Here is a 21,486-nt window from a genome sequence, read left to right as displayed (position 1 = left end):
TTGTTCTGAATACTAATTCTCTTTATTGTATACAAATGACATAGGCAACCTCGCTGCTGCCAGATGGACATTACTCACCACACATGCCCAAGAAAGGTGCTCAAAGACATGTAGGGCCTAAAGTGAGCAGTTGGGTGCAGGCAGTGTGTGACCAAAGTGTTCAGATACGACTGGTTTAGGACCAGTTGTGTCCCAGAGTTTGGCCTCCACAGTCACTCAGTTTGTGTGTGGGTTTTATGAAAAATTACATATTTGCCAAACACACGTTATCATCGGTAAACAAGTAAACAGCTGTAAAACCATGATTCTTGTAAATAATGATTGCTTTACTTTTTGTTTTGTTTTTAATCAGTGTTTCAATTTACATTAATAATCAATTTGTTAGACTGCAAGTTCAATCCTATCTTCTTCTAGTTGGTTTTCCACCTGCTCCTTTCCTTGTCAGTTCTGTGGAGAATCTCCTCATTTATCATAACAGTTCACTGATTTTCAGCATCTATCTGTAACACCAGATCTGAGATTCTTTATTCTCTTCTTTTCTAGTTTCCTACACTGCATGCATAATTGACTTCCATGCAGTGCTGTGTTCCAGATGTATATTCTCAGAATTTCTTCCTAAAATTAAAACCCATATTTGATACTAGCAGACTTGTAAAAATGCAAACTATCACAGCCAGACAGGTTAAAATTCTCTGGGCTGTTATTTCATGGTCTTCTGAGATTTGTTAGGTAACCCAGTGTTTCATGCCCATCTTTGGAGCTCATCTGCAGCCGCCCCTCCCCCCCAGGGGGCTCACACCTATTTTGTGAGCATGTGCTTGGATACCGTGGGGCCTCAGCTTTTGCAGCATTACTTCCTTTTGTGCTGCGTGCTTATACTTCCACTATCCCTTTCTCCCTCTGCCTCTCCATCAAATCGTTTTATTGATGCTGACCCTGCTTGGACCTGGTTTATGATTGGGCCTCAAGTTTCCACACCGGCACATTCTACAACTTTTCGTTAAATAAACACATGGTTCCCATTGTTGGATTTGACCTTCCACCAATTTTCAAAATTCTCCAAAAATGCAGAACCCGCAGGGATGGTCGCCCAATGAGGTGTGCGCTCCATCTTCGTGCCTTTCCATCTGTGCACTCTTCCCTTTAATACAGTAATACACCCAAAACCAGCCTGGTAGCCATCCCATTGTGTGTGTGTGTGTGTGGGGGGGGGGGGGGGGGGTCATCAAGTACCTGCATGGTGGTAAGCCTCCTGACACGACTCAGGGTGCCTGAGTTGAAAACTTCCCATGAATGCCAAGGAGTATGTGCTCACCGTGACTGGGACACCGGGACTCCGAGTAGTGGGTTACTGGCCAAGTAGCCTTTGCTTAGGCTGGGTGGCGCCCACGGGGAGAGCCCCGGTTTGGAATGGGTGGCACCACGGCGGATCAGCCGCAAATGAAGTGGATGAAGTTATTTCCCGCTGGTGACCATACAGCTCCAGCAGTCTCTATTATGAAAGGACAGTCCTCTTTCAGTGCAGAGAGAGATACGGCCCTAAAATGTTCCCTTCCCAGGCTACGCTGTGGGAGGAACGTAGGGCTAAATGGCAAGCAGAGCAATGCTCCCCACAATACTTGGTTTGTACAAGGATTGATAATTATTCTTACATGGCCCAAAGCCGTTGTTCTTTGTGGAGAACTCAGTAGACAAGTTTGGGGAAGTGGCGGACATCTCTAAAATGAAAAGTGGATCAGTTCTGATCAAAACGGCATCCCTTGCCTGCTCATGGGCACTGCTCGATTGTACCAAGTTGGAGTGACATACAGGTGACTGTCACTCCTCATTACAGTCTAAATTTAGTTCAGGGCATCATTTTCTACAAAAACCAGCTGTTACAATCTGACAATGATTTATGGGCCAGCTTGGTGTGACGGGGTGTGCACTTTGTACATAGTGTACAAAGGAGGCCAAAAGACAATAGGACTGAACGGGTGCCTTCATCTTGGCCTTTGAGGATGATTCATTGCCTGCCCCCTCCCTCCCCTCTTGCTGCTTCCCCCACACAAGTTTTGGGATCAATGGTTTCCAGCCACAAGGGACATTGGTCCCCACCTCCCAGCCAGAGACAAATCAGTTTTCTTTCGGAACAAGGGCTAATGGAGCCACAGGATGCTGGTCCCAGGGCTTCGCGATCCCCATTTTTACCTGAAACTGGTTCACCGAAGCCATCGCAATTATCAAAATCCTCCAAGAAGAAGGGCATTCTGGTGGCCACCCGTGCCCACTGATCCTGCCCGTTCCACTTCTGTGGCTGAAGTGGAGATTCCGGCAGCCACTGAAGCCCTGATTTGTACCACCAACAGATCCAGAAACCTATGTATATTGATGCTGTAATCCTCAGCAAATGCCAGCAGGTGACTCTAAGGGATAACCTGCACTCCTTGTTCCATCCTGGCCTCACTGTACATCATCAACATTATTCTCCAGTGGAATTATAGTGGTTTTTTTCCTTCACCTGGCTAAGCTATGACATCTTTTAAGCACTTCAGGAGACCTGGTTTTCAGTAACACAGACCGCAGCCCTTACCGGGTGTGTTTTAAGAATTGTGTTATGACAGGGTTTCGGGCAGAGCTTGCACGTATGTTCAAGACACACTACACGTTTATAGCAAACTTGTCTCTCTTAATACCCCTTTAGATGATATGGCTGTTCGAGTAAGGGCATTTCAGGATATTACCATCCTCATGATGGTGAAGTGTCTCAGAACGTACTTTTCATTGGTTTCCCAGTCTCCCCCCCCTCCCCCCCCCCCCTTTTCCTAATCTTGGCTTGGGTGATTTCAGTGCCCATAACCCTTTTGTGAGGTGGAACTGTGGACACTGGCTGTGGTAAAGACGTCACAAATTTACTGGTGCAACTTGACCTTTGCCACTTGAATACTGGTACACCTACACACTTCAGTGTGGCACACGGAACTTTCTCTGCCATTTGCATCTCTTGTCTTCTCCCATCCAACCACTGGAGGATCCACAATGACCTATGTGGCATTGTGACCACTTCCCGTTCTTCAGCTAGAACGCCTCAACCCCACACCTATGTTGAGGAGTTATGCTACCGTCACACTGCCGCCACCAGCTCCTGCAGAGACTCCCTTCTCTGTTGGCCCACAGAGAACTCAAGTCACGTCTGCCCCACCGCTGGGACAGGCCACTCTCTCTTCCACTGCTCCCAAAACACCCAGTTTGGGAGCAGTGCGCCCCAAGCAACCGGGGACGTCAGTCCCCACCTCTCAGCCGGAGCGGCGACAGCCCTCTCCGGCTCCTCAGCCGGAGAAGCGACAGCTCTCTCCAGCTCCTCAGCCGGAGAAGCGACAGCTCTCTCCGGCTGCTCAGCCGGAGACGCAACAGCCTCCTCCGGCCTCACTTGTTCGGAAGGGATCCCTTGGGGGAGTCCCTTCCAAGGACTTCCCCAGTGTCTCCCAAGACACTAGCCAGTGGCTGAAGAAGCCACCAGCTGCTGGTCGAAGGGCTTCCCGCTCTTCATCTGTTCCCGATAATGCGTCAGGAAAGCCCTCCCAGCATGCCAACCCTCCTCCCAAAGACAAGAGAGAGGAGAGGAAGCTCTCCAAGGATAAGGACCCAGTGGTTCCCGCACGAACGCTTCCTGTCAGCTCCGCCTCTGAGGATGAGGTCGAGCTCTTTGCGTCCCCTGAATACCTGGATCTCGCAGTCTCCTCAGAAACGATGGCCGTAGTGACGTCCGTCGCTCAGTCGGTGGCAGCATGTGACCCTGTGCAGTAATTTGCTTCTTCAGTACCTTCATGCCCTTACAGGACACACTTTGTACGATCCTCCAGTGGAATTGTGGCGGTTATTTTAACCATCTCCCTGAGCTACGACAGCTTCTAAGCCTGACACCTGCTTTCTGCATGGCCCTCCAGGAAACCTGGTTCCCGGCAATGCGGACCCCTGTCCTTCGTGGATACAGGGGTTATTACTGCAACCGTAGCACCTACAATTGTGTGTCAGGTGGAGCCTGCGTGTATGTCCTTACCTCTGTATATAGTGCTCCTGTGCCCCTTCAAACATCATTGGAAGCTGTGGCTGCACGCGTAAGGACTACCCAGGACATAACCGTCTGCAGTGTCTATCTCCCACCAGGTGGTACAGTCTCCCTGACCGAATTGGCTGCACTTGTCGCCCAACTCCCCACGCCTTTTCTTCTCCTGGGGGATTTTAACGCTCACAATCCCCTGTGGGGTGGAACGAGTGTTTCTGGCCGAGGCCGAGAGGTCGAGAATTTCATCTCCCAACTCGACCTCTGCCTCTTAAACACTGGCGCCGCCACACATTTCATTGTGGTGCATGGCACGTTCTCGGCCATAGATCTGTCGTTGTGCAGCCCAGGGCTTGTACCATCGGTCCACTGGAGAGTCCATGACGACTTGTGTGGTAGTGACCATTTTCCCATCTTCCTTTCACTACCCCAGCGTCGCTCCCATGAACGCTTGCCTAGATGGGCATTTAGCAAGGCAAACTGGGACACGTTCTCCTCTGCTGCCACTGTTGTATCTCTCCCCCATGGTACCATCGATGTGGCGGTTGAGACACTGACTGCAGCGATTGTTTCAGCTGCGGAACGTACCATTCCTCGTTCGTTAGGGTGCCCCCGGCGAAAGTCGGTGCCTTTGTGGTCTCCAGAGGTCGCTGACGCCATTAAAGAACGTCGGCGGGCTCTTCAGCGACATAAGCGGCACCCGTCTTTGGATAACCTCATTTTATTCAAACGTCTCCGTGCTCAGGTACGGAGGCTTATCAAACGGCGGAAACGGGAGTGCTGGGAGAGGTACGTTTCCAACATTGGTTCCCGTACTTCACCCTCCCAGGTGTGGATGAAGATTCGGCGCATCTTTGGATTGCAGTACTCTACAGGTGTCCCAGGGCTTAGCATCAACGGGGCGGTATCCACCGATGCCGATGCAATCGCCGAGCATTTCGCGCAGCACTATGTTCGGGCCTCTGCGTCAGGGAATTACCCGCCTGCGTTTCGCGCGCTCAAACGCCGGGAGGAAGGCAAACGGCTTTCTTTCGCTTCTCGCCACCCTGAGGCGTATAACGCCCCATTTAGTTTGTGGGAACTCCAGAGCGCCCTGGCACAGTGCCCCGATACAGCCTCTGGGCCAGATGGCGTCCACAATCAGATGCTCAAACACCTCTCCCCGGACTGTCAGCGATGTGTTCTTGCCATCTTCAACCGCATATGGGGTGATGGTGTCTTTCCGTCGCAGTGGCGAGAAAGTACCATCATTCCGGTGCTGAAGCCTGGTAAGGACCCGCTTACTGTGGATAGCTATCGGCCCATCAGCTTGACAAATACTCTGTGCAAGCTACTGGAACGCATGGTGAGTCGATGGCTGTGTTGGCTGCTCGAGTCTCGGGGTCTTCTGGCTCAGTGCCAGAGCGGCTTCCGTCAGGGCCGTTCCACCGCCGATACTTTGGTCTTCCTTGAGTCTGCAATCCGCACTGCTTTTTCCAGGCGCCAACACCTCGTCTCCGTCTTTTTCGACCTCTCCAGAGCATATGACACGACGTGTCGGTACCATATTCTCGCCACGTTGCACGGGTGGGGTCTCCGGGGCTCTCTCCCCATTTTTATTCAGAATTTTTTATCTGTTCGGACATTCCACGTTTTAATTGGCACATCCCATAGTTCACTTCATATCAAGGAGAACGGCGTTCCACAGGGCTCTGTATTGAGCGTGCCCCTTTTCCTTGTGGCCATTAATGGCCTTGCAGCAGCAGTAGGGTCGTCTGTCTCACCCACGTTATATGCTGACGATTTCTGCATCTTTTTCAGCTCCTCCACCATTGGTGTTGCAGAACGTCGGTTACAGGGAGCCATACGCAAGGCGCAGGCGTGGGCCCTCGCCCATGGGTTTCAGTTTTCTCCTGCGAAGACTTGTGTTATGCACTTTTGTCAGCGTCGAACTGTCCATCCCCACCCTGAGCTCTATCTTCAGGATGCTATGCTCAGGGTTGTTGACACTTACCGTTTTCTGGGATTGCTGTTCGATGCCCAGCTTACTTGGCTTCCACATATTCGTGAGCTCAAGCATCAGTGCTGGCAGCATCTGAATGCCCTCCGCTGCCTCAGCAACACAACTTGGGGTGCAGACCGTAACACGCTGCTGCAGCTCTACAAAGCCCTTGTGCTGTCCCGACTGGATTATGGGAGTGTGGCGTATGGCTCAGCGTCGCCCTCAGCGTTGCAACTGCTGGATCCCGTTCACCACTGTGGGGTTCGACAGGCGACAGGAGCCTTCCTCACCAGTCCTGTTACTAGCCTACTTGCTGAGGCGGGGGTTCCTCCACTTCGTATTCGGCGTCAACAACTCTTAGCCAACTATGCTGTCCACGTCCGTTGTTCTCCCCGTCACCCTAACTACCGTCTCCTTTTCGCTGATGCGGCCGTCCATATCCCACACCGGCGGCCGCGATCAGGCCTCGCAATTGGGTTCAGTGTTCGGTCACTCCTTAGTGAACTCGAGTCTTTGCCTCTTCCATCTGCTTTTCAGGTCCACCCACGTACACCACCTTGGTGTATTTGTCGGCCGCAGCTTCGGCTGGACCTCTCCCAATGGCACAAGGATTCAGTTCCTCCTGCAGTCTTGCGCCGCCAATTTCTTGCTCTCCTCGACGCATCCCGTGACTCGGAGGTTATCTATACAGATGGCTCGATGGTTGATGGCCGTGTGGGGTACGCTTACGCTCATGCGGACTATGTAGACCAGCGCTCCTTGCCGGACGGCTGCAGTGTTTACACCGCAGAGCTAACAGCCATTTTTCGTGCCCTTGAGCGTATTCGTACCAGCACTGGCGAGTCTTTTGTCATTTGCAGTGACTCGCTCAGTAGTCTGCAGGCTCTTGACCGGTGCTACCCACGCCATCCCATTGTTGTTGCCATCCAGGAGTCCGTCCATGCTCTTGAACAGCGTGGACGTTCAGTGGTGTTCATATGGACCCCGGGACACGTTGGGATAGCGGGAAACGACCACGCCGACAAGTTAGCTAAAGAAGCCACCCGCAAACTGCCGTTGGAGATCGGCCTCCCGGCAACTGATCTCCGATCGGTGTTACATCGTCAGCTCTTTGGGATGTGGGCAGACGAATGGCGCACTCTGTCTGTACCCAACAAGCTGCAGCGTGTAAAGGAGGCCACGAACGTGTGGGGTTCCTCCATGCGGGCCTCTCGCAGGGATTCTGTTGTTCTCTGTAGGCTCCGCATTGGTCACTCTTGGCTGACGCATGGTCATCTGCTGCGTCGAGAGGACCCCCCTCATTGTCGCTGTGGTGCGAATCTGACGGTGGCCCATATATTGTTGGACTGTCCTCTTTTAACCGCCCTCAGGCGAACTTTTAATCTCCAGGGTGCTTTATCGTCTCTTTTAGGTGACAATGTCTCTATGGTATGGCAGATCGGGTTTTAAGTTTTATTTGCGCAAGCGGCTTTTATAAGTCCATTTAAATTTTTTTTTAACATCACCCTCTTTTGAGCTGTCTCTTCTAATTAGTTTTGTGTTGTGATTCGACTCCTCCCTAAACTTTTAGGCTGGAGGTTTTAACGTGTTGCAGAGTGGCTGGCTCATCCTATTATTTTCGTGATCAGCCAGCCACAGTCCTCTGCTGTGCAGTTTTAATTCCTTCTGCCTTTGTTCTCTATGTTGTTTTTGTTGCTGTGCTCTGTTTTCCGTGTTGTCTTCCAATGGACTATGGGGCTTTTCTTCCCCGGAATTTTTCTTTTAGTGCTTCGCCTGACTGGTGGATAGTTTCACTGTGCTCTGTGTTTTTATGAAACAAGGGACCGATGACCTTTGTAGTTTGGTCCCTTTACTCTTTAACCCAACCAACCAACCAACTTCCCGTTCTTCCTGTCCCTCCCTCAGTGTCACTCCCCTGGATGCCTGTCCAGATGGGCTGGGATGCTTTCACCTCTGCTGGTGACCTTGACACTCTGCCACATGGAAATAATGATGAGGAGGTCATGCAGAATACAACTACAGCCATTTTTCCGGCAGCTGATTTTGTGAACTACTGCTCCTCAGGCCCGCCCTGACGGAAGACAGCACATTGTTGGTCCTCGGAAATTGTAGAGGCCATTCGAGATCATAGGCGGACTCTCAAACATCACAAGCGGCACTCGTTGATCGAGCATTCCATTGCCTTAAAGAGGCTCCGTGCACGGGTGAGCCACCTAGTAGAAAGACGGAAGCGAGAATGCTGCGAACAGTATGTTTCAACCATTGGACTGTGTGCCTATCCTTTCCAGGTTTGACCCCAGATCAGACATCTCTATAGATACCAGACACCTGTAGGTGCACCTGATATTACCTTGAATGAGACTGTCTGCATTGATCTAGACGCTGTCGTCGAACGTTTTGTCTGCACTATGCGCAAGCTTTAGCATCTGAGAATTATAAACCTGCCTTTTGTGTTCTTAACAGCAGTTGGAGTGAAAGCAGTTTTCTTTTACTGCATGCCACCTGGAGCCGATAGTGCTTTATTCAGTGAGTGGGAATTTGTCAATGTCCTTGCCCACTACGCTGATACAGCTCCAGGGCCAGACTGCATCCACAATCAAATGATCAAACACCTACCAGTGGACTGTCAGCATCATATACTTGAGATCTTTAACCACATCTGGAACGAGAGCAAGTTCCCATTGCAATGGCGAAAAAGTATCATTGTCCCAATACTGAAATCGGGTAAGCACCCTCGAGAGATGGACAGTTATCGCCCAATGAGTCTCACCAATGTTCTCTTTAAGTTGCTTGAATGCATGATGAGCTGGCGGCTGTGTTGGCCCCGTGAGTCTTGGAGTCTTCTGGCTCTGTCCCAGGGTGATTCTTGCAAGGCCATTCCACTACTGATAATCCAGTTTACCTGGAGTCTGCCATCCATACAACTTTTGCCCAATCTCAGCATCTTATGGTCATCTTCTTCGACCTGTGAAAGATTACACCACCACATGATGACACCACACCCTCGCTACCTTACTGAATGTGGTTCCCAGGGTGTGTTCCCAGTTTTTATCCAGAACTTTTTGTCTCGTTGTATTGTCCGAATTCAAGTTGGTGCCTCACACAGTTCTCCCCGTATATAAGGGAGTGGGTTCCTGCAAGGTTTGTACTATGTGTCTAGTAGCCATCAATAGTCTAGCAGTGTCTGTGGGGTTCTCAGTATCACACTCACTGTGTGCTGACAACTTTTGCCTCTACTGTTGCTCCTCTAGTGTGAGCATTTGCTAAATGTAGACTGCCAAGGTGCCATACCGAAGGAACAAGCATGGGCCCTACCCATGGCTTTCGGTTATCAGCTGCCGAGACTTGTGTCGTGCGTTTTCATCAATGTTGTGCTGTTCACCCACAGCCAGAACTTTACCTGAATGACCAATTACTAACTTTACCTGAATGACCAATTACTCATTGTGGTGGAGACTTCACATTTTAGGACTGGTCTTCACTGCTCAGTTAGCACGGATTCCCAATCTTCGCCAGCTTAAGTGTAAGTGCTGGCTGCACCTTAATACACTTCGCTGCCTGTGTAACACCAGCTTGGGTGCAGGTCGCAGCGCCTTTCTTCAGCGTTACAAAACCCTGATACAATCCCACGTTCATTTCGGGGGCCTGGCATATGGTTCGGCATCACCCTCAGCATTGCGGACACCGGATCTGGAGGTTTGACTTGTGACAGGAGGCTATCAAACTAGCCCTGTGAACAGCTTACTCGTGGAAGTTGCGGTTCCTCCACTGCAGGTCAGGCACCAACAGCAGCTTATGCTACCTACGTTCGCAGCTTCCCTAGGCATCCAAACTATCATTTCCTGTTTTCTAACATGGTGATTCATCTCCTGCAATGGCAGCCCCATTCAGGGATTACAATCACAGTCCGCATCTAGTCTATCCCCTCTGAACTTTAGTTGTTTCCTCTTCCACCTCTCCTCTGTACCCATCACCATACACCTCCGTGGTGGATCCGTTGTTTCATCCTGAGGCCCCCACCACCAATTCTTCTCCATCCTTGGTGCATTCCAGGGTTTACAAGTCGTCGACACTCGTGACAAGTCATCTATACTGATGGCTTGATGGTTGTTGGTCGTGTAGGCTTTGCTTATACTCATTTGGGACATACCGAACTGCTCTCCTTGCTGGACAGCTGTAGTGTTTTCACTGCAAAGTCGGTAGCTGTCTCTCGTGCTGTTGAGCATATGCATTCCTGCAGTGGTGGGTCCTTTCTCTTCTGCAGTGACTCCTTGAGCATTTTCAAGCTCTCAACCAGTGCTAGCCTCACCATCCCTTAGTCATTGCCGACCAGCATTCCTTGTATGCTGTTGACTTGTGTGAACATTCAGTGACCGTGGGCCATGTCAGGATCCTAGTGAGTGAACTCGGTGATAGCCTGGCCAAACAGGCTACCAGTAAACCGACTCTTGCAATCAGTTTTCTGGAAACAGACCTCCTATTGGTATTACACCATCAAGTTTTAGTAGCCTGGAGTATCGAATGGCTCACTCTGACTTCACCCAAACAATGGGTTATAAATGAGACTACAAATCTATGAAGGCCCTCCACACAGGCATCTCACAAGGGCTTTACCGTCGTTTGCTGTCTCCGCATTGGCCAAACTTGGCTGACTTGTGGTCATCTTCTCCATAGGCTCGATGACTCATCCCACTGTCATTGTGGTGCCCATTTGATGTTGGCCCACATTTTGGTCAACTGTCCCAACCCAGCCACCCTACAATGGTGTTAGGAGACGATGCCCCAGTGGTTGACTTAGTTTTTCATTTTACTCATGAAGCGGACTTTTACCACACTCTTTAAGGGAGGGCCGCTTAACCTTATTGGCTTTTATTATGTTAGTTACACTTAGGCTCTCCAGGATTTGCTTTTCACCTCTGTCCTTTGATGACTACTCCTGGTTTTCCACTTAATGGGTGAAGGAACTGATGACCTTGCAGTTTATTCCCTTTCACTCAAAACCAGACAACCATCTGCAGGGGAGAGAATCAGCTTTGACCTCTCTTTGGAGCACACAGAGGTTCGCCACAGTGTACCATGCACTCCAGGCCAACATCAAAGTTACTGTGACCCCTGCAAATCCCTGTAGCAGACGAGAACAAAATTTTGGGGCTTGTATAGATCCTAGAAGCTCCCGGCAGAATAACATGGAGAATTTTGGTATTTTTAAATAGTATAGCCTTCTTTTGCTGAGGAGTACAATCTTTGCTTGTGTTAGGCTGTTCCCAATGTCTTCCACGCTTTTTGTGTCATTGTTAGTTTGCTTCTGAGGTAACAGAACTGCCTTTGCTGTGTGTACTATGTGGCCTGCAGTTTTGACATTAAGTTTGTCACTAATCTGCTGCATTTCTCAGTACTTTCATCTTCCTTTGTTTTGCTCTTGATCTATGTTCTGTACTCAGTAGACTGTTCATCTGTGCAATCCTGTAATTATTTTTCACTGTAAGGAATGATGATAATGTCATCGGTGAATCTTATCAGTGAAATCCTTTCACCCAGAATATAATGTGAGATTACATTTCTGAAGCTATCTCTTATTTCCTTCATTGCTTCTTGGATAATAGTGGAGAAACACCTAGTCCCTGCCTTGTGCATTCCTCTCTTCTGTCTTTCACTCTTATTGTTCTTCCTTGATTCGTACACATGTTGTGATGATAAAGATTAAGTCCCGTACTCCATGGCGGAGCGTAGGGGAACGATGCGGGAGACCCACACCGCCGTACTAGGCAAGGTCCTAGTGGAGGTGGTTTGCCATTGCTTTCCTCCGACCGTAATGGGGATGAATGATGATGATGATGACAACACAACAACACCCAGTCATCTCGAGGCAGGAAAAATCCCTGACCCCACCAGGAATCGAACCCGGGACCCCGAGCTCGGGATGCGAGAATGCTACCGCGAGACCACAAGCAGCGGACACACATGTTGTATATTACCTTTTTCTGTAGTGTTTATCTGTTTTTTTGAGTATTTCAAACCTCTTGTACTGCTTTATATTGTCAGTTGCTTTTCCTTTGTTAACAAGACCTGTGGAGGTTTCTCGATTTGTTTTAAGCCTTGCTTCCAGTATCAGATGTAACATTAGAACTCCCTCTCAAAAGCTATTACGATTCCTCAAGTCAAACAGATCATACTATAATATATTCTGAATTTTGTTCTTTATTCATTTGGCCAGCAACTCAGGCACTTGAGCTGCCAAGCAGATAGCACAATATTTCTTTGTTTATCTGCCCCTGATGTCATTGGCACTATGTGTGTATTCTTGTGAAAGCTTAATGAAATGTCTCCAACCTCGTAATTTTACACTAATTTGAAGAACCTTTGATTGCTACCCAGTGGCACTAGAAATTCTAAGGAAATGTTGTCTATTCCTTCTGCTTTGTCTTCTGAATCTCTGTCAAACTCTTACTCTTAATACTGGATTACCTATGTCCCTCGTATTGACACACAATTTCTTCTACCAAATTGGCAGACAGTCCCTTGCCCTTGTAGAAACTATAATGTACTTGTTCCACTTGTCCACTCACTCCTTTGAGTTTAACGGTGGAATTGTGTGTCCACTCTTAATCCTGGTTTTTGCTTTTAAATTCTCCTTAAATTATGTTTCACTTTTCAGTATTCTTTAGTTTCCTTACACTACTTAATGATTTCATTTCTAACCAACGTACATTTCTTTGCCCCTGCCTTTTCCTGCACTTTTTCATATTTGCCTTTTTGTTGGATCAGTTGAAATGTTTCACAGGTTACCCACAGTTTCTTCAGATTTACATTTCTTATGATTACATGTGTCTGTCCAACTTCTGTGCCTACTCTTTTTAGAGATGTCTTTCCTACTATTCTGAACTAAACTTCCAGTATGTGCTGCCTTGGATAAGTTCAAATGCACGTCATCATTCCTCAGTAGTTCAGTACCACACTTCCTTGTATGTTATAATATTATGAAACAGATAGATTGCTACTCACCATGTAGTGGAGAAGTTGAATCACAGAAAGGCACAACAAAAAGACTCCCATCTTGTAACCCAGTGGTGTTTTTCTTTGTTACTACAGTAGTTGCTAACACATTACTCTACTGTGTCCATCCTTTTCTTTCTCTTCTGTGTTTTTCATGTCGTCTTTCAAACCACCCCACACATACTGGCTTATGAGCCACACATGTGTCTGTCCTACATCTGTCTGGCCTGTGTGTGTGTGTGTGTGTGTGTGTGTGTGTGTGTGTGTGTGTGTGTGAACGCGCGCGCGCGTGCATTAGAGAGAGAGTTGTCTAATTGAAAAGAAGTGCTGATAACTTATTTTTTCAGCAATCTTTTTGTTGCACCTTTCTGTGACTCAACGTCTCCACTGTATGGTGAGAAACAGTCTATCCTTTTTGAAATATTGTCATTATTTCATCCTGCATTTTCCTTGTATGTTAGTTCTTCCTGATGGCTCTCTTGAACTTCAGCCTATTCTGTTTTATGCCACTCTATCTGGATGCTTGGTTTATATGTTCTGTGCCTGGATGTCATTGGTAGATGAACATTTTTTTTGTGTAATACAGGAGAACACACAAAGGCCACTGTTTGACTGCTACACTATTACATTTCCTCTAAAATCATATAAAATTGACTATTTTTGTATCATAAATACAGATACAAGGGTGATGTACTTGAGGGCAGTGTTATGTAAATGGGAGAGAGCATAGATGAAGGTGAAATGGGAGATATTATTTGCGTGAAGAGTTTGACAGAGCATTGAAAGACCTAAGTCGAAACAAGGTCCAGGGAGTAGACAACATTCCATTAGAGCTACTGATAGCATTGGGAGAGCTAGCCATGACAAAACTCTTCCATCTGGTGATCGAGATGTATGAGACAGGCGAAATACCTTCAGACTTCAAAAAGAATAGAATAATTCCAGTCCCAAAGGAAGAACGGTTGACAAGTGTGAAAATTACCAAACCATCAGTTTAATAAGTCATGGCTGCAAAATACAAACACAAATTCTTTACAGATGAATGGAAAAATTGATAGAAGCCAACTCCGGGGAAGATCAGTTTGGATTTCGTAGAAAACCCTACGACTATCTTGGAAGATAGATTGAGGAAAGGCAAAGCATTTGTAGGTTTAGAGAAAGCTTTTGGCAATGCTGACTGGAATACTCTCTTTCAAATTCTGAAGGTGGCAGGGGTGAAATACAGGGAGCAAAAGGCTATTTACAATTTCTACAAAAAGTGTTTGTACGTAGGAGTCCCTATGTTTGATGCAGTTGGTTACCTGCACCATGGCTTTGCCAGTTACTCCTTGCTTTGGATTTGTATTGTAGAATAACTGAGTCCAAAAGAATATTCCCCCCCCCCCCCCCCCCTTCCCCAATACCCTTTAGGAAGCTACAAAATGCACTGTGTTGCAGGTTGACGTTGAACTGTTTTCCTGTTCTATTTTGGCGCTGGAGATAGGCAGCTAGCTGAATGTCTGGCTAGACAGGTATAAGATGACTGTCCGAAACCCGCACTCAAGCGAAACCTCATCAGCCTATCGTATAAATTTGGTTTATATCCAGAAAGAAGGGATATTAAAATTTAATACAAATTTGATTTGGATAGTGAAAGAAGGAATATTAAGGTATAATATCTCATCACTGGCGAGCCACTGGCAGAAACACTGGGATACCGGAGACTGCGTGCAAGATGGGTCCCAAAACAATGGACGGAGCAGCACAAGAAAAGTTAAGTCAGTAGTGCCCACAAGTTTTTTGAGCAGCTCTAATTGGAAGGTGGGGATTTTCAGAATTCTATTGTTACTGAAGATGAAACGTAGGTGGCTTATTACACGCCTGAGACAAAAAGACGTTCATCACGGTGACATCACACCAATTCCCCATCAGCCAAAAAGTTCAAAACCACTATTTCGGGCAAAAAAAATCATGGCCTCAGTGTTTTTGGATCGAAAAGACATCATTTGAGTCAAATTTCTGCCTCATGGGAAGACCACCAGTGCACAACAATATTGTGAGATCTTAAAAAACTCAAAATGACCATTCAGTACAAAAGTAGGGGAATGCTGACAGGAGGAGTGTGCTTGTTGCATGACACCACACTGAGACACTCTCGGTCTCATAAGTAGGGATGTGTTGAACTGCCCCCATATTCCCCTGACTTGGTGCCTTACATTTTCACCTCATTGAAGGCACACGTGTGGAGTTAAATTTTCAACCATCGGTGCAGATGCACAAAAAGGTTCTGAAGTGTGAGGGAAGGAACTGGCGGGAGAGTTCTTCGAGGAGGGCTTAAAGAAGCTTCTGCCACAGTTCAGCACGTGCACTGAACGTTATGGCAATTATGTGGAAAAATACTCTACAGGTTAATCAACAGTATCCTGTATTTCTTCTCTTCTCTCTCTCTCTCTCTCTCTCTCTCTCTCTCTCTCTCTTCCTCTTCCAATTACACTTTTTCTAAAGAAAAATCTAAACATACAGTATACTTCACTTTCTTAATATACCTTGTACGTTTGTGAGACCAGAGCAGTTGTAAGTGGGAACATGTATAGCTTTGGGATCTTGCATACCAAGGTTATTTTCTAGCAAGAGTTGTTGTTGCTCTGTAGTGAAGTGTTATGTAATTTAATTGGTATATATAGTATTTTATACACAATATCATTACAATTAAAAACTTCCGTCTTTTTTCCAGGTTCTATTCCACCACATGTTCCCCAGATTCTGATTAATCGAGAACCACTACCGAACTTCAACTTTGATGTTCAGCTGCTAGGGGACAGTGATGTGATTATCAGTCAGATATGTTATATGTAAGTCTATAAATACTTCTTGTACATTTTCTGTATGTCTCTAAAGAGAAAAGGAATCAAACGTGAATTTGTGTGTTGTATGAGTTTCTTTTTCTCTTTCTAGAAGTCTACTTTCATAGAACCTCCAAAAGAATTATTGTTAAATTTTTTAATAGAGTGGAGGCTGAAAGATGTACTACGTATTTCCAGTGTGATTCAACCTTGAATCCTAAGGATATATACCAAATATTCTTCACTTTTACCTTTTATAACCCACATTTAAACACATGTTGTAGTTTATGTTGTGAGAGTAGTTCTCTCTGCTTGTCACATTTGTGCTAGTCGTGCCAAGGGGGAGAGACGATCTTTATTCAGTACCTTTGTTCGTCACACATCCCAGTATCACTTGAAGTGTACCATTGTTAACATAGATCGAGCAGATGGTCCTATCGACTAAACAAAAAATGTATTACAATATTATCCATAGTATTGGATGCTCAATTCCTGTGTAATTGATTTGTGCTATGCGCATACATATTCTTAGACAAGAGAGACGGAAGTACAAGTCACTACAATTAATGACCTCTGCTGTGCGTAGGGATCTGTCATCCGAGCTCAGTTCGACTCTGTACCCAGTAGGGTTAGAGTCACTGCCGCTGCAAAAGATGGCGGCTCTGTGTACTCAATTTTGCAATTTGCAGACTCTTGAATCTCCTATTAATTTTACTGTGGTATTCTTCCTATTGTACTGTTTTACCTACAGTAAGTAAAATTTTGTTATTTGCCATCGTTTCCGGTGCTTGAATTTTAATGGCACGCATGTCGCACCTCCTCAAGTTTCAAGAGTTGAGTCACGTCAGAAATGTGTGATACACAATAGGAAATGTTGTAGACACACCAATAGCTAGCACACGCAAAGCCTCACCGAGTACAGGTGGCTGTATTCCAGCGACACTTATGTACCTAAGTTGGATTACTTTTTACATTTTTTTAATGCTGCACAATGAACAAAACAATTAGAAGTTTAAAAAGAGAGACTATCAAGTGCATGTTGGTATAGTAAGAGATAACATTCTGTATTGAATAATATGATGGAAACACAGCACAATTTATAAAGATTTATCAGTGCAATATATTCCACTATCAGTAAGAAGTAGTTGGCGGTTTGAAAGAGAATGAGGCTAAACTGGGAGTGTCAAACCCTGAAAAATTACAATAGTAGTTCCCTGAAGTAGGCAATGTTAAAGTATTCTTCATAGCTTAAGAATGATATTTTGATTTGGTGTTTATTTTTCCGTCTAATATAACAAAAAATTGTTTCAGTGTGAAGTATCTTAATTTTGATGTGGAACTGCTGTGTACCATCAGTCCACTGTTTTCATGCTTTGTAAGTTGTACCCTCAGTGTACTGGGTAGATTCAAAGAACTGCACTGTTTCCACCAGTCTGTGACTGCTTTGTGATGTGCCTGTGACCAGTTTTGAGACCACACTTATTTTTGAGTGCAACTGTGGCTGGCGACTGAACTGCCAGCAGATGTGTTCGCACAGTTTATTCCAAGATTACGTCCATTGATGACACTGCCGTGTACATTTGTGCATGGCACATGTTTCGGTGGGTGCTGTATTCCTGTCCACTTGTACACCTCAAAACTAGCACATGCTCACAAACAGCCTGTAGCACTTAATAGACTACTGGCAACCTTGTGCCATCTTTGAATTTATTGAGGCCGCAGTGCCGACACAGTAAAAGTCAATGGTGGGAGAAAGTAGTAAAATTTTGTAGAATAAAAGCTTCCATATTATTACAACTTTGTTGTTGCATAATATTTTTATTTTAAAATTTTAATTTTATATTTGTACATGAAATACAGGAGAGGTATACATAGGTATCTAAAGAGGACTGGTGCGTGGAGCACAGAAACACATAATAGGAAACATTTGTGTAGCTTTTGAGCTCTTGCTCTTGTTGTAGTAAAAGTACACACATTCATACACACAACCACTCAGGCACCGAAATGTACATAAGTTTGGCTGTCAGTGTAGTTGTGTGCATTCTTACTGCAAAAAGAGCAAGAGTTCAAAAGCTATTATTAACTCGATTCTATTATGTTTTCCTGTGCACCATTTACCCGTCCTGTACAGGAAAGTGATTACCTTTTCCTTATTTTATATATCTTTTCATCCGGAATTTCCATTATTGTCATAATTTTGTATTCATTTTTATAGTTATTCATTTGGTCATATATGTTTAGTAATAACAACTGCTTCATGTTATATCAGCGGTTTAGCTATTCTTTACCATAATACAATTTTTCTTCCAAATTTTCTTTTCAGGCTCGGCGGAGATTGGCTCGAAGTGTGTAGTACCCCTAAACCTCTTACAGAAGCAAAGCATCTTCTGACACGTGAGAAGTCTTGGAGGACAAATTTTGATGACACGTGGGAAGAGAGGAGCAGTGACCAGTGTCCTACAGATTACAGCCTCGACAGTGCCAAAGTTCATCCTTCTGGTCACAGCGGCCGAGACAGACTAAACTCAAAAACTGTCACTCGGGCCACGTCTTCAGTAAGCAGTCTCGCTGTCAATCCAGTATCGAGCAGTGACGGTGGCCAGTATGCGGAAACATCTGAAACTGATTCGTTGCATATGGTTGTAGACAGCAGTTTAGCAGTGACAGCTGATAGCACAAAATGTGTGGTCCATAAGGAACGACATATGTCTATTGACTCTTCAACAAGGGACAGTGGAGTGTGCTTATCTGTGGACAGTCCTTTAGATAACCTGGTAGCAGATTCATCCAGAGATGTCAATGCCCAGGTTCTTGTAACAGACACTCGTGAGAGAGCTGCTGAAAATATAGGCATTAATAATAGTTGCGGGCGTAGTTTACATGCTCCGAGAATGTGTAACGAGCCTTCACTGCAACCCAACAGCACATCACTGAGCAGTAGCCAGAACACAATTCTTGTCGATCCGTCAAGATTCTGTACTGAAGCTGCCGATTCTTCCTGTGCACAGGTGGAGTGTAGCAGTGGCGGAAGGAGCAGTAGCATTAGTTGTCGTCACATGTCAGTCGACTCGACCAGGGACAGTGGCATAGGGGACGGTTGCAGCAGCATTGCAAGTGGCGTTATGAATAAGGAAAGACATATGTCTTTAGACTCTTGTGATGAACATCAGAAATCGGAAGACAATTTAGACATGCTGCGATCGTGCTGGGAGCCGAAGATCAGAGAGAGCTTGGCTACGAGGTTACCAGGTTAGTCTGTTTGATAAATATGGAACAGTTAAATGTTCACAGATTAATATAAAGTTTAGACTGAATTACACCACTGAATAAACACATTTTGTTGTTGTGCACCCTACAGAGAAGTCTTTGTTTTTCACACAGTGTAAAAATAACTAGTTTCATAAAAGTTTAATTCCATTTATGCTCTACATGATTAACACACACATCAAAAAAAGTTTTGCATCACCTCGGTTCCAAGAGTTCTGGAACCTGTACAGAAAATTGGAATAGAGATCAACATAAACATAATTTCCACCCTTTTTATTACTCATGAAAACCACACGTTGCATGTCGTACCACCATACAGCGAGCCCTTCAGAGATGGTGGTCCAGATTGCTGTACACACCGGTACCTCCAATACCGAGTAGCACATACTCTTGCATTGATACATGCCTGTATTGCTTGTGGCATACTATCCACAGGTTCATCAATGTACTGATGGTCCAGATTGTCCCACACCTCAACAGCGATTCAACGTAGAGCCCTCAGAGTGGTGGGTGGCTCACTTCATCCATAAACAGCCCTTTTCAATGTATACCAGGCATGTTCAATTGAGTTCATGTCTGGAGAACATGCTGGCCACTCTACTCGAGAGATGTCATTATCCTGGAGGAAGTCATTCACAAGATGTGCACAATGGGGCCACTAAATGTCGTCCATGAAGACGAATGCCTCACCAATATGCTGCCGATGTAGTTGCTCATCGGTCAGAGGACAGCATTCACATATCGTACAGCCATTATGACGCCTTCCGCAACCTCCAGCAGCGTACACATAATGCCACCCCAAATCAGCAGGGAACCTCCACCTTGCTGCACTCACTGAACAGTGTGTCTAAGGCATTCAGCCTGACTGGGTTGCCTCCAAACACGTCTCCAACGATTGTCTGGTTGAGGGAATATGTGACACTCATCGGTGAAGAGAACGTGATGCCAAACCTGAGTGGTCCATATAACTTACAAGTTTGCTGCAGGGTGACATCGTCGAACACCGCCGATATTTCGACAGGAGCCCACCGTGTCATTCTCAAGGCACAAATGCAAGGAAGATGAAATGTGCAAGGAAATTTAATACCTCGGTTCACAGAGGAGAAACAAGGAAGACAGCACACAGAAACGAGGAAGACAACACACACAGAACAAGTGTCAACACAAACAAAAATAACCAACATCAGAAATATCGATAGTTACTATTAATCAACAGGTTAGGTAGCACTAATTCTGTCCCTCTGTTTTTTGATGAGAGACAGCGCTGGATTCCAAGCAGTATTTAAACAAAATCCACCATCTCTGTTAATAAGGTTTCTTGATAGTTTGATTTCAACAGCTTCCTTAATAACACTATCCCAATAGCTGGACGTGCAAGCCAGAATCTCCGTGTTGTTGTATTCCATAGGATGACCGGTGTCAAGGCAATGTTCTGCAATAGCAGATTTGCTCGGCCGTTGTAAGCGTGTGTGACGCTTATGTTCAATACACCGGTCTTCCACAGTCCTGATTGTCTGACCAATGTATGACATGTCACAACTGCAAGGAATATGATAGACCCCAGCCTTACGCAAACCAAGATCATCTTTCACGGATGCCAACAGGGCCTTAATCTTAGAAGGTGGTCGAAAAACACATTTCACATGCTATCTTGTAGCTAAACATCTTGCTAGTTTGTTGAGCCAACTAGTAGGTAGGTGTGAACACCACATTAAGAACTCTGCAGCTTTCTTACGTCGATTGCAGGGATTGCGTTTGAATGACTCTGATATTTTAGTCAGTTTTGATGTGGTTTCTATTTTCATTCGTGTTCCTCTCTCTGATTCGTTGCAGCTAATGTAGGTTAAGTTCGGTGTCGAGTTAACAAATTTGTTTCGACATGTACTGACTTCCACTTACTTTTTATTCAATGGTCAGTACTACGAACAGACTGATGGAGTTGCAATGGGAAGCCCGTTGTCACCTATTGTGGCCAATTTGTTTATGGAGGACTTTGAGGAACGTTCATTGGAGTCAGCGACCTTAAAACCTGCGTGTTTTTTCAGATATATATGCGATATTTTTGTTGTTTGGCCTCATGGTAGTGAGATTTTTACCGGTTTTTGGAACATCTGAATTCAATCCACCCGAATATTCAGTTCACAATGGAGGTGGAAAAGAATGGATGCCTTCCCTTCCTTGATGTGTTGGTCAAAAGGAATACTGATGGTACGTTGGGACATTCTGTTTATAAGAAGCCTACCCACACTGACTTGTATCTGCGAGCTGATAGTTATCACCATCCAGCTCAGCGTGAAGGAGTACTTCGTAGCTTGGTTCACAGGGCCCGCGTTATCTCAGACCCTGAAAGATTGGCAGCTGAGCTATCACACCTCGAAGTC

At 45.8% G+C, this 21,486-nt stretch overlaps 1 protein-coding gene across 4 annotated transcripts in view; it reads left to right on the top strand.

The window, feature by feature from the left end:
• LOC126460715 (NAD-dependent protein deacetylase sirtuin-1) overlaps nt 1-21,486 on the top strand; it is a 60,202-nt gene that overhangs the window by 26,200 nt on the left and 12,516 nt on the right. For all 4 annotated transcript variants that reach the window (XM_050095937.1, XM_050095936.1, XM_050095939.1 and 1 more), the window contains 2 exons: nt 15,730-15,847; nt 18,162-19,087. In XM_050095937.1, coding sequence (XP_049951894.1) covers nt 15,730-15,847; nt 18,162-19,087 — 1,044 coding nt within the window. The remainder of the gene's footprint in view (nt 1-15,729; nt 15,848-18,161; nt 19,088-21,486) is intronic.

This window comes from Schistocerca serialis, chromosome 1 (assembly GCF_023864345.2).
Source record: "Schistocerca serialis cubense isolate TAMUIC-IGC-003099 chromosome 1, iqSchSeri2.2, whole genome shotgun sequence".
In the NCBI taxonomy this organism is placed as follows: domain Eukaryota; kingdom Metazoa; phylum Arthropoda; class Insecta; order Orthoptera; family Acrididae; genus Schistocerca; species Schistocerca serialis.
Note: the sequence above shows the minus strand (reverse complement) of the source record. Positions and strands in the feature narration are given on the sequence as shown.